The 17,034-nt window shown below is 37.4% G+C and overlaps 1 protein-coding gene across 1 annotated transcript; it reads left to right on the top strand.

The window, feature by feature from the left end:
* Window positions 1-5,525: 5,525 nt before the first annotated feature.
* On the top strand, window positions 5,526-16,494 carry EGY2 (ethylene-dependent gravitropism-deficient and yellow-green-like 2). The gene is made up of 12 exons (XM_022048275.2): window positions 5,526-5,850; window positions 5,925-5,997; window positions 6,476-6,619; window positions 11,910-11,960; window positions 12,052-12,162; window positions 12,437-12,511; window positions 12,598-12,703; window positions 12,793-12,886; window positions 14,576-14,729; window positions 15,381-15,588; window positions 15,856-16,016; window positions 16,128-16,494. The coding sequence occupies exons 1-12, from the start codon at window positions 5,702-5,704 to the stop codon at window positions 16,374-16,376; spliced, it is 1,575 nt and encodes a 524-aa protein (XP_021903967.1). The 5' UTR covers window positions 5,526-5,701; the 3' UTR covers window positions 16,377-16,494.
* Window positions 16,495-17,034: the final 540 nt, after the last annotated feature.

Below are 17,034 nucleotides of genomic sequence, written 5' to 3'. Positions count from 1 at the left end.
ATATAATAGTGTTTATCTCTTACCAAAGACAAGATATTTGTAGATATAATCAATTAATTGATCAAAATATATTAAATTAAATCTTGCAGTTTTTCTTCTACAATACTCTTATTGATTTAATGATCCTTGTGGGGTGAAAGAGATGAGAATTAATTATTGGGAACAAACATTGTAACATCCAAATTTATTATTTTTATTTTTTAATTTATTTTAATTTATATTAGAATTTTAGTTTAATTTTTTAATATTTAATTTATAAGGTTTTAATTTAATTTAATAAAAATAAAAATAATAATGATGATAAAATAGGGTAAAATTATTTTTTAGATTTAATTGAAATTGATTTTGGGAAAAATGGGTGAAAATTTGGATTCTGTGGGTATTTTTGAAAAGAAAATCGAAAACTGGGGGGTCGAAACGCTATTTAAGAAAATTGTGTCACGTCAGCAGCTACGTCAGTAACCCAGTCAGCAGCCCCGGCCAACTAGAACACGCTGTGTGGTAAGGAAGCTGACGCGGGAGGCCACGCAGGACGGAGCCATGTGGGCGATCCGCGTGCACGCAATCGAACGGTCCAGATCTCACGCGTGAGAACGACCAAGATCTCACACGCACGGACGGTCCAGATTGAATCACGTATGGATGGCCCAGATTGAATCACGCACGGACGACCCAGATTTATTTCTATTTTAATCGCAATCGGACAACCCAGATTAAATCGTGATGGACGGCTGAGATTAAAAGGGGAAGGTTATAAATAACCTCACCCATACCTGACCCCAAACCCTAGCCACCAGTACCCTCGCCGGAGAAGAAGAACCAGTCACCGGAGGAGCTGGCCACCGCACCGGAGGGTTTTCTGACCGCCAAACGAGGTAAATTTTCTTCCCTTGGCTCGTTTTTTGATGCTGAATCCGCCTATGGCCAAATCAGAGCTAAATCACCGGCCAATAGGTCGGAAAATACTGCCGAAGTCCAGCGGCGCTGCCGCGGCTTTCCTCGATTTTTGCCTCTGATGAGGCTCTTCCCGATTCCCGTTCGATGCAATTTTAATACCACTGTGATCACCGTCCTTTTCTCTACAGGTTGATCGGAGCAAAACAATAAATCGCGACTCGCGCCGGAGAAGTCGCCGCACCTGAGAGCTCTGTCGCCGATAAGTCTCAGTTTTTCGTGATTTTTGGCCCACCGAGCGCTCTAGGGTTGTTTTATCACAGACATCAATGCAAGTTTGGCCAAATTCGGCCGAAAACGACCAACTCGAGGCGGATCGCCGTCGCGGGCGGTGGTGCCGTCGCCGGAGCACAGCGGAGCCGCCATGCCAGAATTCTGATATTGGCCAAAAAGGGGGGCCTGAGTCTGATTTGAGGTTTTTTGGGACACGTGCAGGTACCAGTAGTATGTTTCAGCTCCCCAGAGAAAATTCAGAGAATTTAGGGACAACTCGTAGACACACTGTAGAGCCGATTTCAGACCCCAAAACAAGTAAGGATTTCTCACCATATTTTATAACGCCCAAATAATTTTAAATTATTTTTATTATTATTATTTATTTTATTTTATTTTTTATTATTATTTTATTTTGTTTATTTTAATTTAATTTAATATAATAATAAAAATAATAATAATTGTAAAATTGGGTAAAAATATTATTTAGATTTAATTAAAATTGATTTTGGAAAAAAAGGGTGAAAATTAGGATTCTGGGGGTATTTTTGAAAAGAAAATCGGAAAGCGGGGTCAAAACGCAATTTAAAAAAACTGTGCCCCGTTAGCGCCACGTCAGCAACCACGTCAGCGGCCCAGTCAGCAGTCCTGGCCAACCAGGACCTACCGTGTGGTAAGACCACGTCGACCGGGGAACGGGCCACGTGGGCGATCCGAGTGCTCGCGATCGGACGGCCCAGATCAAGCGTGCGCACGGACGGCCCAGATACAATCGCACGGACGACCCAGATGCACGCGCACGGATGGTCCAGATTCAATCAAGAATGGACGGCCCAGATTTAACCAAAATGGACGGTTGTGATCAAAAGGCAAAAGGGTATAAATAAAACCCCCACACCTGACCACAAAAACCCTAGCCGCCTGCCCTCGCCGGAGAAGACGAACCAGATGCCGGAGGAGCCGGCCGCCGCCACCCGCCGCCGCACCGGGGAGTTTTTCGACCGCCGATCAAGGTAAATTTCATACCCCTGACTCGTTTTTCCACGCTGAGTTCCCCTGTGGCCAAATCGGAGCCAAAATTCCTGCCAAACGGCCGGAAAACACGGCCAAAATCCAGCGGCGCCGCCCCGCCCCTCCTCGGTTTTTGCCTCCGATGAGGCCTTTCCCGGCCTCCGTTTGATACAATTTTTATATCACCGTGATCACCATTCTTTTCTCTACAGGTTGATCGGAGCCGAATCACCAAAACACGAACCTCGCCGGAGAGCCGCCGCACCCGAGAGCACCGCCGCCGGTAAGCTTCGATTTTTCGTAATTTTTTGGCCCTCCGAGGGCCCTAGGGTTGTTTTATCGCAGGGACCGATGCAAGTGTATCCGAATTCGGCCGGAAACGGCCGAAAACGGCCAACCCGAGGCGAATCACCGTCGCAAGCGGCGGCGCCGTCGCCGGAGCCGCCGTGCCAGAATTGCGATATTGGCCGAAATGGGCCCTAGGTCTAATTTGGGATTTTTTAGGACACGTGCAGGTACCAGTAGTGCGTTTCAGTTCCCCGAAAAAAATTCTGGAAAAATTAGGGACAGCCTGTAGGCGCACTGTGGAGCCGTGTTCGGACCCCGAAATAAGTAAGGACCCCTTACCCTACTTCCTATCACGGTATTAAAGTTCAATAAATGATAAAACGGTATTTCATGAATCAACATATGTGTGAAATTGTTTAAGGTCGCTAATGGAGCCCAAGTCTTGTGTGTTTGTCTGTTAGCTGTTGTTTGACCTATTTTACAGTTTTAAATCCAGTATGAGGTCTTATGTTTTCATTTCATAGTTTCGTGTGCACATATTACTGTTTTATTGATTATGGGTTGAATGACTGAGAACTCGATGTTGTATGTTGTCTTGTTTGACATAAATTACTGGTTTGCTTGCTTGTTTGCGAATTGATGATACTGACTGAGGAAAAGGGGAATGAAATGTTATGTAAATTGATAATTGTATAATATGGTCAGCCTGACTACATATTCTGGGAGATGGTGGACGGACTGGGTCCGTAGGGAACCCGGGATTGTGGTTTCTCATACCGGACGGGGTATGGAGATCTTATGTGTTTTGGCGCCCATACCGGACGGGGTATGGGGACGACCCGTTTCACCCTCATACCGGACGGGGTATTGAGGTTTATAGTTTTGGCGCCCATACCGGATGGGGTATGGGGACGGCCCTGGAATCTGATTACAAGTGTTAAGGGTTCACGGGTAGCGGGACCCCTATGGATCTCCATGGATACTAGTAGGCTGGTAAATAAGGAAAAATATGTTGTGTAATGATTGAGATGTAAAAGGCGTGATAAGTATTATGTTATACAGTTTCTATGATTTCGTGATGATGATAATGTTATTGCTTTCGTATATTGTTTTATGAATTTCACCGAGATAAGTGGATAGTAAAGGCTTTTATTATTGATAAAAGAATTTGTTGTAAACTATGCTCCATTAGTCCTTTTGTGTTTTCTACCCACCTTTACCTCATTGACGGTGAGATAGTGTGATATCTTTACTGGGCTGGTGTAGCTCATTCCTTATTTAATCATTTCAGATAAGGAAGACATTGTTCCCGAGCCTGTTCCGCAGGAAGACGGCGAAGGGGACGCCTGAAGACTCCGTAGTCATATTTATAGCTTTTATTTTCGAGTTTCTCTTTTAGTTAGTTTGTTCTTTTATACTTTGAGCACGTTTTTGGTTTTAGTGTAAAGGATGTTTAATCAAAATTTTTATTACGCTTCCGCATTTGACTTTTTTAATACACATATTTCATCTTAAATTTCCGGGGCCGTTACATATTTTCTATCACGGTATTAAAGCTCAATAAATAATAAAACGACATTTCGTGAATTAATAGATATGTATAATTAATTAAGGTTGCTAATGGAGCCTGAGTCTGATATATTTTTGGTCAGTTGCTGTTTTAGTTATTTTACAGTTTTAAATGTATTATGGTATCTGATCTATTTATTTTATGGTTTTGAACGCATGAATCACTGTTTACTTCATTATGGCTTGATTTTGTGAATCTGATGATATGTCTGCCTTATTTGGTGTCCATTACTGGTTTACGTATTTGTGTTTGATTGGATAATTGAGATTAAGAAAAATAAAAAAGGTATGTAAATTGATAAATGAATAACGTGGACAGCCTGACTAGATATCCTGGGAGATGGTGGATGGACCGGATCCGTAGGAAATCCTACCGGGAATGTGATCTCTCATATCGGACGGGGTGTTGAGACTTTATGTATTTTTACACCCATACTGGATGGGGTATGGGGACGGCCCGTTTCACCCTCGTACCGAACGGGGTATTGAGGTTTATGGTTTTGGCGCCCATACCAGACGGGATATGGGGAAGACCCTAAAATTAGGTTATTAATGTTAATAGTTCACGTGTAGCGGGGACCCCCTATGGATTTCCATGGATACTAGTACGCTGGTAAAAAAGGAGAATTGTTGTCTGATTACTGAAGTGCAAAAGTATAACATGTGTTATGTTATAAAATGTATATGATTTTATGATGGTTATAATGTTATTGTTTTCATATGTTATTTTCACGAGTCTCACCGAGGTAAGTGGACAGTAAATGTTTTTATTTTTAATAAATGAGTTTGTTATAAATTATACTCAATTAGTCGTTTTTGTTTTCTACCAACTTTTACTTATGTGGCAGTGAGATAATGTAATGTATTTACTGGGTTAGTGTAGCTAATTCCTTACTTAACCATTTCAGATCAGGAAGACATGGTTTCCGAGCCCGTTCCGCAGGAAAACGACGAGTTAGACGCCTAAAGATTTTATTAATTCTATTTATAGTTTTTATTTCGAGTATTTCTTTTAATTAACTTATTCTTTCATACGTTGAATACGTTTTTTTATTATTGTGTATGGGATGTTAATCAGAATTTTTATTTCGCTTCTGCACTTAGAATTTTTAATACATATATTTTTTTTTAAATTTTCAGGGACGTTACAAACATACTAGTAAAATGCAGTAGCCACATATATAATTCTCAGTCAACAAGGGCAAAATATAATAAGTTATTATATTTATTGATAAAAAAAAATACCTTATGTGGCTAAATTAGTGACTACTTTTAAAGTTATTATATTTATAATAAGGTTATTATCAATTTATGTGGCTCAAGTCGATGAATTATACTATTCTAATAGTCAAAAGGACATATATAATTCTCATATTTTAATATAAAAATATTTATTCATGGTATTACGAAAAACATAACGAACAAGAAACTATACCAAAACGGTGCGTTTTTGGTAGGTGGCAAAAGTTTCGTTTTCCTTCCAACGGATAATTCCTTGTTGGCACCTAAAGCAGATTCTTGTAGAGCTCTTATGCAAGGATAATATCCTCAAGAATACTGAAAATCTGCAAATCTATTTGCAAAAATTTCAATGGAATTGGGGCTTAATTGAATTCTCTCACCTCTACTCTCACAACCTTTTACTTTAAAATAAACAGAGAAAATTATGAATTTTGCAGCAAGTTTTCGCGGGAATTTCAGTCTCTTGTCGCAGTGTAGTTCCTGTTCCGGTCTTCGATTTCATCCATTTCTACCTTCTTCGTATCTTGATTTTTCTCAGCCGAAACGCCGTTGTCGAAGTCTCTCTTCTTCAAGGTACCATTTCTGTTTTTCTCTCTCGCTCGCGCTTTCGTGTTAATGCTGATAATTAACGACGGGGATGAATTCAGATTTCGAGGGAAGAGGAATGTGTTTGTTAGATTGACTGAGACGCAGACTGAACCAGATAGCAATAATGATAAGGTACTCATATATGGAGGGTGAGGGTTTTGTCAATGATGAATATTTTGATGTTTGATGATATTTTTACCTGCTGCAACTAACCTAATTGTGGGTATTTGTTTAAAGGATTATCAGTAGCTCATTTTTTGTACATTTTTTTCAGATTTGTTTGATTTTATGGATTTCCAATAGATGCTTTTCTGAGTTATATGGTTGTCTTATTGCGTTTGATTCTCAGTCCAATAATTTTGAACTTGGTTAGTTGCTTTTCTGTAGTTCTTTGAATGTTACTTTCCCATTTCTGCATTCTGCAATGTCAGTTGGTTGTTATTTAACTGTGAGGCGATTGAGCTCTGGCAGAGAAGGAAATAAAAATTCCATACAGAGGCAACTATCAGTAATACTTGTAGTCGGTTCTATAAAACTTGATGCTTTTCAAAATTATGATTCTTGGTTTTGAGCTTAACTTATAAACATTATTGGATATTAATGTTTGTAGGAAGAAGGAGCACCTGAAGATGGAGAAGGGTCACCTTCAAATGATTCTCTTTTGCAAAATAATTCCCAGAGCCATTCTCAGCCTGTAGAGGTGGATAATAGAAACATTGATGATGCGGAAACTAAAGGTCAAGCTGGGGTTCAGGTACTCCGTATTGGTAATCTTAAGCAGCCATTGAATAGAAAGGTTTCTAGAGTATCATTAGCAAATGATGATCAAGTAGATAAACTTAAATGTACTTGCAATTTTATTAACTCCATGTCCATGGCGTTGTTGTCCTTTTTGTGATTGATGGAAAGAGAGGAATGAACATTTACTGTACCTCCACTTCTCAGCTGTGACTGCTGTTGAAATTGAAAAGGAGCAGAAGACAAAGCAGATGAACGAAGGAAGTCACGCTTGTAAAGGATTCACACAATAAGAAATGCTATAAGAAAGCGAAGAGATACACTTAGTTAATTATTGAAGGATGATTATACTTTACAGAACTGAGTTGCTTTATATAGGCAAACTAGTAACGTAAAAGTAAGAACTAATAGCTACAGTCTCTTATTTTCAGCTATAAAATCAGGTCTTCAACAAACTTCTAAAGAATAGGAAACAAAACTAGAAAATTACAAAAGAATTGATAATAGGAATCAATTTTCTAATATTTATTGATTTGGTCAAATTAACATGGGTGGTGTTGTGATTTTCACCATCCTGAGTTTATGACGGAAACTTTAAAATTTGCTGCCACTCAAGCCTTTTGCGAACATCTATGCAACTCAGTCTTTTGTGTCAATCTGTTTCAACTCAATTTCGTCTTGCAAAACTTTCCCCTTGATAAAATGATAATACATCTCTACATGTTTAATTCTTTCATGAAAAACTGGATTCTCACCTAAAGGTGCTGTCCATTGATTGTCAAAGTGACACAAGTCCTTGAACAGCCGTATTAGCCAAGTATTCTCTTGTGCTGCCATTGTTGAGCTCGGTACTCTGTTTTAGTTGTTGATAAAGACACAGTTGGTTGCTTTTTGCTAATTGTCCTTGATCCAAGTAAAAAAAGATATCTGGTAGTTGAGCACTGAGTATCATGATCACCTACATAGTCAGCATCGCAATTGCTAACTAGGTTGCAATCTCCATCTTTCTTATACAAAATGCCATAATCAAGTGTGTTCTTCACATACCTTAGAATTCGTCTAATTGCTTCCAAATAAGGCTTTTTTGGATCTTGTGTGTACTGGATTATTACACCAACTACATAAGAAATATCGGGTCTGCTTAAAATTAAGCAAATCAAACTACCTACCCGTTGTTGATACATTCTTGTATCTTCCAAAAATCTGCCTTTATGAGCACAAATTTTGGCATTTGCCTCCCTTAGTGTCGAGATTGGCTTGCACTTAATCATTTGAACTTCTTCAATAAATCTCTGAAATATTTTTCCTGATGAAGAAATATTCCTTCTTCGGTACGATCAACCTCTAGATCAAGAAAGTGCTTGACTTGCCCTAGCTCTTTCATTTGAAAACGAACTGATAAATTCTCCTTTGTTTGGAGAATTTTTTCTTTACAATCTCGTGTTATGATTAAGTCATCTACATATACTAGCACAGTATCTTCACATCATTAGATATGACAAACAGACTACAATCTGCAGTTCACTGAATAACCACTTTGGGTCAGAAATATAGTAATCTTATAATACCAAGTTGTCAGTGATTGTTTTAATCCATAGAACGCCTTTTGTAGCTTACACACATATTCAAGATGATCTTGACTCTGAAAGTCCATCTGTTGATTTATGTAAATCTCTCAATTCAACTCCTCATACGAGAACAGATTCTTCACATCCATTTGCAATAAATTCCAATTTTTGTTAGCTGTAACTGCAAGTAAAACTCTTACAGTTGTAATCTTTGCAATTGGACTAAACATTTCATTATAGTCTAGTCCATATTTTTAGAGAACCCTCGAGCTATTAGACGAGCTTTGAGTCTTTCAATTGGTCCATCTATGCAACACTTTATTTTATAAATCCATTTGCAAGAAACAGGCTTCACATCTTTTGGTTTTGGTACAAGCTCTCACGTCTAGTTTTGTTCTAATGCAACAATTTCCTCTTTCATAGCTTTATTCCACTCCAAACTCCCAGATGCTTCTTCATATGTGTCCGGTTATTTTCTTTACATCTTCTTCTTCCATTATAGCAGTGTTGGCATATCTGGGATTTGGCTTTCTGATTCTTGTTGATATCCTTGGTGCTTCGGCTTCACTAGGCTCCCTTTCTTCACTTGATTGTTTAAGTACACATGTTTGCTAGGGCCTTGAGCTACACCTTCTTTGACTTTGCCACCATCATCTGTATCTTCAAAAACCCAGCTGGAGCTGAGTAGATTGCAATTTATCTGAATCTGGTAATGTCTCATTTTTTATGGATTACCGTGAGGATGTTTCACCAAACACCATGTTACGTGATGTGTAGCTCTTTCCAGTTATAGAATCACAACATTTCCACCCGTTTCTTTGACTGTCATATCCAACAAAAATACATCTAACAACTTTCTTGTCAATCTTGTTATATAAATGATCGGGTACAAATACATAACGTCCACCCGTTTCTTTGACTGTCATATCCAACAAAAATACATCTAACAACTTTCTTGTCAATCTTGTTATATAAATGATCGGGTACAAATACATAACGTATACATCTAAAAACACAAAATAGCTAACTCTAGTTTTCATGTTCCGCAACCTTTCAAAGGGTGAAAGAAAACACAACTTTTGTTAAGGAAGCCTATGAATCACATAGGCGGTAGTCTTCATTGCTTCTGCCCAAAATCATCTTGGAACATTCTTTATATAGAGCATACTTTGGCAAAGTTATGCAAGGTGTTTATTTTTTCTTCCCGCTACATTGTTCTATTATGGAGTTCTAGCGCATATGAACTGGTGGATATTCGGTGTCTTCATAGAAAATCAGAGAACTCGTCTGAGATATACTCTCCTCCGTTGTCCATGTGCAGAAAACAAACTTTTTGACCAACTTCTGCTTCACTACCTTTTTGAACTCTTTTGAAGAAGTTTCTGATTTTTCTTTTTGAAAGTAAATCAACACATACTTGGAAAAGTCATCAATAGAAGTCACTACGTACTTCATCCCATTGATAGGGGCTTACTTTCTTGGGTCTAAAAACATCAAAGTGAACTAACTCTAATGGTTCATTCGCTTTAAATTTGGACTCTTCAAACAACAATTAATGTGCTTTCTCAGACTGGCGTTCTGTGCAAATTGTATCTGTTCTTATTTCAAGTTGAGGGAGCCCCTTTAACCTAAAGTTCATCATCATCATATCTAGCTTAGAGTAGCTAACATGACTTATACACGTGCCATAAGTCTGCTGTCTCGTTCTTTCTCATCTTATCTATGTATGCAGTTTCTGCGGACATTACGTAGACTGACTCTAGTTTCTGTTCCCTTCATCAATGGATCTTTTGCAATCTTAAGGTTGTGATAAACATTCACATCTTGCAGACCAAATAGAACAAAGTGTCTTGAAGATGTTAAGTGTGCTACTAAAATAAGATTTTTCTTTGTACCTGGGACATAATAAACATTTTGAAGTGGCAACTTGTTAGCACTATATTAAGGGAGACTGTCATATACCGATGTGAGATATAGGAAATATTGAGTTGTTGGCTGTCACCACCAATGGTTTCCTTATATTCAGACAAATTTTACGGCTTCTCTTATCACCTGTCATATGATTTGAGCAAGTCAAATCAACAATCCAATCTTTCTCATAGTCAATTTGGTCGGGGGTTGTTGCTGTCAAAGCTAGCTTTTCTTCTTCTGTAGCAAAAAGTGTCTCGATCTCTCATTCTTCTTTAGTTTTAGAAGTAGCAGCATTACTGTCCACGAATTTTTTCTGCAACCAACAAACTTTTGCCATATTACTCTTCTTTCTGCAATTATAACACTTTCCTTCAAATTTCTTAACATTACCTTGGTTCTTCAGACAACTGCTCCCTTTGCCTTGATGGTTTTTTGCCTTGTCCTTGTTACTTTTTATATCCACCGTTACCATGATGCTTGGAGTTCCCACTGCCTTTGTTGGCATAGAGTGCTTCTTCGTTACTCTTTAGCGAGACTCCTCCCATTTGCTTAGCTAAGGCTTATTGACCAGTAAGCAAATTTTCGACCTCAACAAGTGATGGCTGATTTTGCCATCCCTGTATTGTAGCAATGAAGCCCTATATTCAAATCTCAAAACTATGGATAATTATTCTTTTCATCCTATTTCTTGAATTGGGCTTGTGGATCCCACTCGGGAATTTTGCGGCATAACGACTTTACTTTGTGAAAGTACTGGTCAATCGTCATGTCACATTGTGCTACCGATAATACAACTCGCTTTCAAGTAGCTGGAGTTTTGCATCATTCTTCTTTGAGAACAGCTTGGCAAACACACCCAACCTTCTTTGGGAGTTTAGGCATCCTGGATATGCCTGGCACATCATCTTTAGTTGTTTTCAAAGTGAACATTGCTTTGCCCGCTTTTATCTTCGACTTCCTCAACGTATCATTTGTATATTCTGCCTCTGGTTGCATAGTTTCACTTCTGTTGACAACCTCCCACAAATCTTGATCTTGCATGTAAGACATCATACATGTAGACCAAGTATTATAGATGTGATGGTTGAGCTTCTTAATTCCGCTAATAACTTGGAAATTGCTCATCTTGTTGACAGAAAAATACCCGCGAAATATAATGTCTATGAAAGTCCGGCTCTGGTATCACACTGTTGAAATTGAAAGAGAAGTAAAAGACAGAACAGATGAAAAGAAGGAAGTCAGGCTTGTAAAGGATTCACACAATGAGAAATACTATAAGAAAGTGGAGAAATACACTCAATTACTATTGAAGGCTGATTATATTTTGCATTTCTGAGTTGCTTTATATAGCCAAATTAGTAACCTAAAATAAGGAACTGATATCTACAATCTCTTATCTTCGATTATAAAATCGGGTAAAGAGCAAGAAAAGAAAGCTGGAAAATTGCAAAAGAATTGGTAATAGGAATCGATTTTCTTATATTTGTTGATTTGATCAAACTAATGTGGCTGATGTTGTGATTTTAACAAATGAATGTTCTTCTGTAAAGTAGTCACTCTATGGGACTCTAGATTTATGGGTCTGGTACTTGTTTAAGAATGATGGCTCACAGTTCATTTTAGTTGAACAACTTGATCAAGATAGACCACGGGACTTTATGTTTTTAGGTGGTTTTATGTCCAGGTCTCACCACAAATAGATATCTTCTAATAGCTTTTAAAGTTTCCCTTTTTCTCTTCCTAAATTTCCGAAAAGAGGGAAAATGGTTTTCATTTGGGAACTTGGTTCATTTGGTTCTTACTGCTTTCATTTTGTGTCTGAAACAGGATGTGTATGATGTAGAAGTCAGCAGTGGGTCACCTCTTCCAGGTGTGAAGGTGATTAGTGCCATATTATTTCCTGCCTTGAAGAGTGATCTTCTTTACATGTTTCCTCATTCATATCTTCTCATAAGGATCTTATGAACAGCCGCAGCAATTCGATGAATCAATCAGGATTTCAAAGGAAACAATTGGCATTCTTAAGGACCAAGTATTTGGCTTTGATACCTTTTTCGTGACTAGCCAAGAACCATATGAGGTGAGTTTGGATGCATCCACTGTGTTTCTTTTCAACTTCTGCATGGTGCATAGAAGGCTCTGCTTGAAGCGGCTGGAAACTGAAGAACTTATTTTACCAATTTAAAATCCCTGGTTTCCAATTGAAGTATCTATAGGAACAAAGTATGCATTCAAAGAAGATAAATGTAATAATTAGCTCTATTTTTTCAGAAAAAAGGACTCTCTTTAGCCAAAAAGTGATTATTTTATATCCTTACATAATATTCTTTTGCTTGATCAATATAATTTGTTAGGGTGGAGTTTTGTTTAAAGGAAACTTGCGGGGACAGGCTTCTAAAAGCTTCGAGAAAATTACAACTAGGATGCAGGTATCTTTATCCAAGTTGCTTCTATTTTTACCACTAGGAATGATCCATGCACGGATGTTCATTTAACTTCTTTCGGGGTTGTGCAGAATAAATTTGGTGATGAGTATAAGCTTTTCCTTCTAGTCAATCCAGAGGATGATAAACCAGTAGCAGTTGTAGTTCCAAAGCAGACTTTGCAACCAGAGACTAGTGGTAGTTTAATGTGATATCTTTCCTAGAGAAAAGTACCTGCCATTGACATTATGATTCTAACTTATAAGGGATCTGCCATTATTTTGTAGCGGTTCCTGAGTGGTTTGCTGCTGGAGCATTTGGACTGGTTACACTGTTCACCCTTCTTCTCCGGAATGTGCCTGCCCTGCAGGCCAATTTACTGTACGAAAATTTCATTCACTTTTGTCTTTTTTTTTGAAAAAAAATTCTTTTTAACCTTCAGATTCATGCTCCTTGTGTTGTCAGAAACCTGAAATTTTGCCAGATTTGTTACACTGCCATAAAAGTCTATATTATCTTCTTTTATGTGCATTTCTAGTTAGCTATGTTATCATTACTGCGACCCCTATTTGTGGTTTGATACGTCTCAGAAAGCACCTTTGGATCCATCGTTGGATCTGTTTATAGGGACCCATTATACCCATGGGACTCCTGGCCAGATCAGGAAACAGGAATCTCCTTTATTCTCTTTAAAGAGTTTGGAGTCAAATATGAACTTGGGCTAAATAGGAAATTTATGTTTATAAATATTTTGGAGTTTTGCTTAATTAGAAAATTTATTTTTTACAATCATAAGGAGTTTGAATTATTAGGAAATTTATGTTAATGTTATTTAAGAATAAAAAGTATGCATAGAAAGCAAAGCTAGATCTGCTGCTACCCTATAGATAACTGTGCACAGATTGCATCAATAGAAATAATCAGAATTACTGTAGAAAATTAAGTATTCAGAATGACTTCACTCTAGAGACCAGTGGGTTCAGTCTAATAATTCCCGAATTGTGAGGTCTCAGTATAGTTAGAAAGGGCAGAAAATCTGTTAAACAAGCTGCAAACTTGTGGCTGGATTTCACCCTCAACTGACGCGTTGCGAGATTATGATATCCTAATACCATATTAGAATAATATGTAATTGTCGAACTCCATATATAAACTCAAGTTACATGTTATTAATAACTTGAGTTTAAGTTTTCGAGGGTTAGTGTTTAGATCCGAAAGTTTGTTGGACAAGTGGTGCTTGAGCCCAAGGCATTACAAATTATATCAAAGCATGTGTCAAATTGGTGATTCTAAATTGGTGTGATTTTAAACCTTGTGGACTTTTGGATTATGATTTAAGATTGTGATGTTGGGCCTTAATGAGGTTATCAAGGATTCATCGATGGAGATTGTTATACGCCAATCCTACATTAGAAACTACATGACCATTGAGCTTCAAATAGGTACTCAAGTTACATGTTATTAATAACTTGAGTTTAAACTTTTAAAAGTTAGTGGTTTGAGTCAGAAATGCGTGTGTGTGTGTCAGTGCGTATGCATATATACAGATTGTGTTAATAAAAATCATCAAAATTACAATACAAAATCAGGTTTTGGAGGGCCTCCACTCTAGACATTGGTGGATTCTCTTTAACAGGCCCCAAATGACAAGGTTTCAGTATAGGTAAAATGGGCAGAAAATGTGTTGAATAAGTGGCAGACTTGTGGCAATATTTCACCCCCAGCTGCTCTGTAACAAGATCCTTGTCGCAGGACCATAACATGGTTCACTTTGTCATGAATTTAAGAGATTTTTCTTTAACTAGGATGGCATATTTAGAAGATTCTTCTTCTTTTGTTATTCATTTTGTCCCTTAATGCTGGACAAATCATTTCTATTGTCATTCTGCTTTTCAATAATTAAAAGAAATTGTAACAAAAATTTCTTCTATGACTTACTAATTATGTATGTTATTCTACTCTTATTCTGATAAGTGAGTTTTTTTTTTTTCAATTGTTAAAATCTTTCTTGAGTATAAGTTAGTTGCATTTTTATTATTTTACATCTTCAATAATATTTTTATTGTGCAGATCAACTTTTGATAATATCAGTTTACTCACGAATGGCTTACCTGGAGCTCTTGTGACTACACTTGTTCTCGGTATACATGAACTGGCACACATTTTAGTCTCCAAAAGCACTGGAGTTAAGCTTGGTGTGCCATATTTTGTACCAAGTTGGCAGGTGAAAAATGTGGCTGCCTGTTCTAACTGTTTGTTGAAAGAACCTTTGTCCTTTTTTACCTCTCATCATTTACTATGAGATCAAATATATGGGAATGTTAGTGTGTTCTGCCCTGCAAGGTAGCTTGGTGGACTGTGAACATGATAGTACCTTTTCCTTTTCATCAGAATGAGATGCATCTCACTCAAAATTCCTTGTCTTATGGTGCAGTTTAGACAGCAACTTTTATGGGAATTACTAATAATGCCATATTAATTTCCTGTGCCCAGGTCGCATAATTGTCAAAAACATTGGTTCCTCAATTCTTTTGAAGTTAAAACTTGTGCACATATAATATTAATGTGGGATAATTCACTCATATCACTAATTGCCTGAGTAATAGAATTGCCCATAGAACTCTTCTAATTTTTGACCTTGAAGGAGTAGTACAATTTAGGGTACTTTTTCTAGACTCTCTAACCCAGCAACTTCTTTGAAGACAATTTATATGGGATGTCTAATCAGGGATGCCTGTGCAATCTGTACGGCTAGCTTGTCTCGTTATCGTTATCATATTAATGGACTTTGAAGTCTTGTTTTCTTTGTCCAATACTATCTGAAATGCTTTCTTTATTGACGTCTGAAAAGTCTAATGAATTATCTTGATGGCAGATAGGCTCGTTTGGTGCTATAACAAGGACTAAAAATATTGTCTCAAAGCGTGAAGATCTTTTGAAGGTTGCAGCAGCAGGACCTTTAGCTGGGTTTTCTTTGGGTCTTATTCTTTTTCTTATTGGATTCTTCTTACCTCCTAGCGATGGTATTGGTGTTATTGTGGATGCTTCCGTCTTTCACGAGTCATTTCTTGCAGGAGGTCTTGGTAAGGACTTTCAGAAAATGTATATTGCCTACAGAGATGCAGTATCATGTTATGTATTAAATTGAAGATGGATCTTGAAAATCTTTATAGATAGTGCTGCATCTCAAAATTTTGTTTCAGTAGTAGCTCATATTTTCCCATTTTTGTTTCTTCTTTAGCAATTTCATAATTCTTTGGCAGTCTAGTTATTGTTTGATGTTTGCCTCTTTTCTAGTATTTGTAAGGCAGATGGCATTTGTGTTTATGTTGTTGCTTTGTTTTTAACAGCCAAACTTCTGCTTGGTGATGCACTCAAGGAAGGAACTCCGATCTCTCTTAATCCCCTCGTGATTTGGGCATGGGCGGGACTTCTTATCAATGCCATTAACAGCATTCCTGCCGGAGAGCTTGATGGAGGACGAATTTCTTTCGCAATATGGGGAAGAAAGGTACCTGTTTCATTTTTCACTATGTTTCATCCAGCTAATTTAACTTTGATAAAATATTTTCATCTGCCTGTGAATTCATACAAAATTCTGATGAAAATTCGATTTTAACAGGCTTCAGCACGGTTAACAGCTGCCTCTATCGGTTTGCTGGGGCTAGCTTCACTATTTAATGATGTGGCATTTTACTGGGTAGTTCTTATATTTTTCTTGCAGAGGGGACCCATTGCTCCTCTCTCGGAGGAAATCACGGATCCTGATGACAAATATGTTGCCCTTGGAATTTTAGTTTTGGTCTTAGGATTGCTGGTATGCTTACCCTACCCATTTCCTTTTACGGATGAAGTCATGACCAATTTCTAGTCGTACAGAGGGAGGTATACAATGAAATGTTAGCTAAAACATATACGTATATCTTCGCTTGGATAGTAGCTGGTAACTGCATCATAGATCAGGTGAATATATATATTATTCTATTCCATTTTTTTTTTTTTAATAGTGAAATCAAGTGTTTTTAATTATGCTTTCTGAGCTTGAAGAATTTATAGAAGAAAGGAGCAACTAAGAAAGTATTTAGAGTTTCTTTATGTATACAAGGTGCATTCCCTGCTTTCCTAATATACATACTAATAATTTAGGACATTCAATTTATTCTCTTCAGACGGTAGGAATATTTACAAGCCAACTGTTACAAATGTTCGTTTAGATTTTTTTCAGTAATAAATACATTTTTAAGTTAAATTTTTATACATGGTGAACGATATTAAGAGTGCATTCCGAATCAGTCTTAACGCATTTATAATTTTATTTATAGATTGTTACTAGCAAGAATTGAATCCAAAGTGTCAAGGTGCGTAATGCATCTTCTTATCTTAGACTAATAATTCTTTCTTGTTATTCGGTCAATTTCTGAAAGGGGTAGTAGGCATCGGTTATGCCCACAGTATTAATGGCTCATTTTGTTCTTTAGTTAATTTTTAGTTTTATTTTTTTCATAATAGCTTTATTGGTAGGAATTAGA

Source organism: Carica papaya, chromosome 2 (assembly GCF_054855325.1).
Source record: "Carica papaya isolate Zhongbai chromosome 2, ASM5485532v1, whole genome shotgun sequence".
Classification (NCBI taxonomy): Eukaryota; Viridiplantae; Streptophyta; class Magnoliopsida; order Brassicales; family Caricaceae; genus Carica; species Carica papaya.
This window is presented reverse-complemented; position numbering and strand designations above follow the sequence as displayed.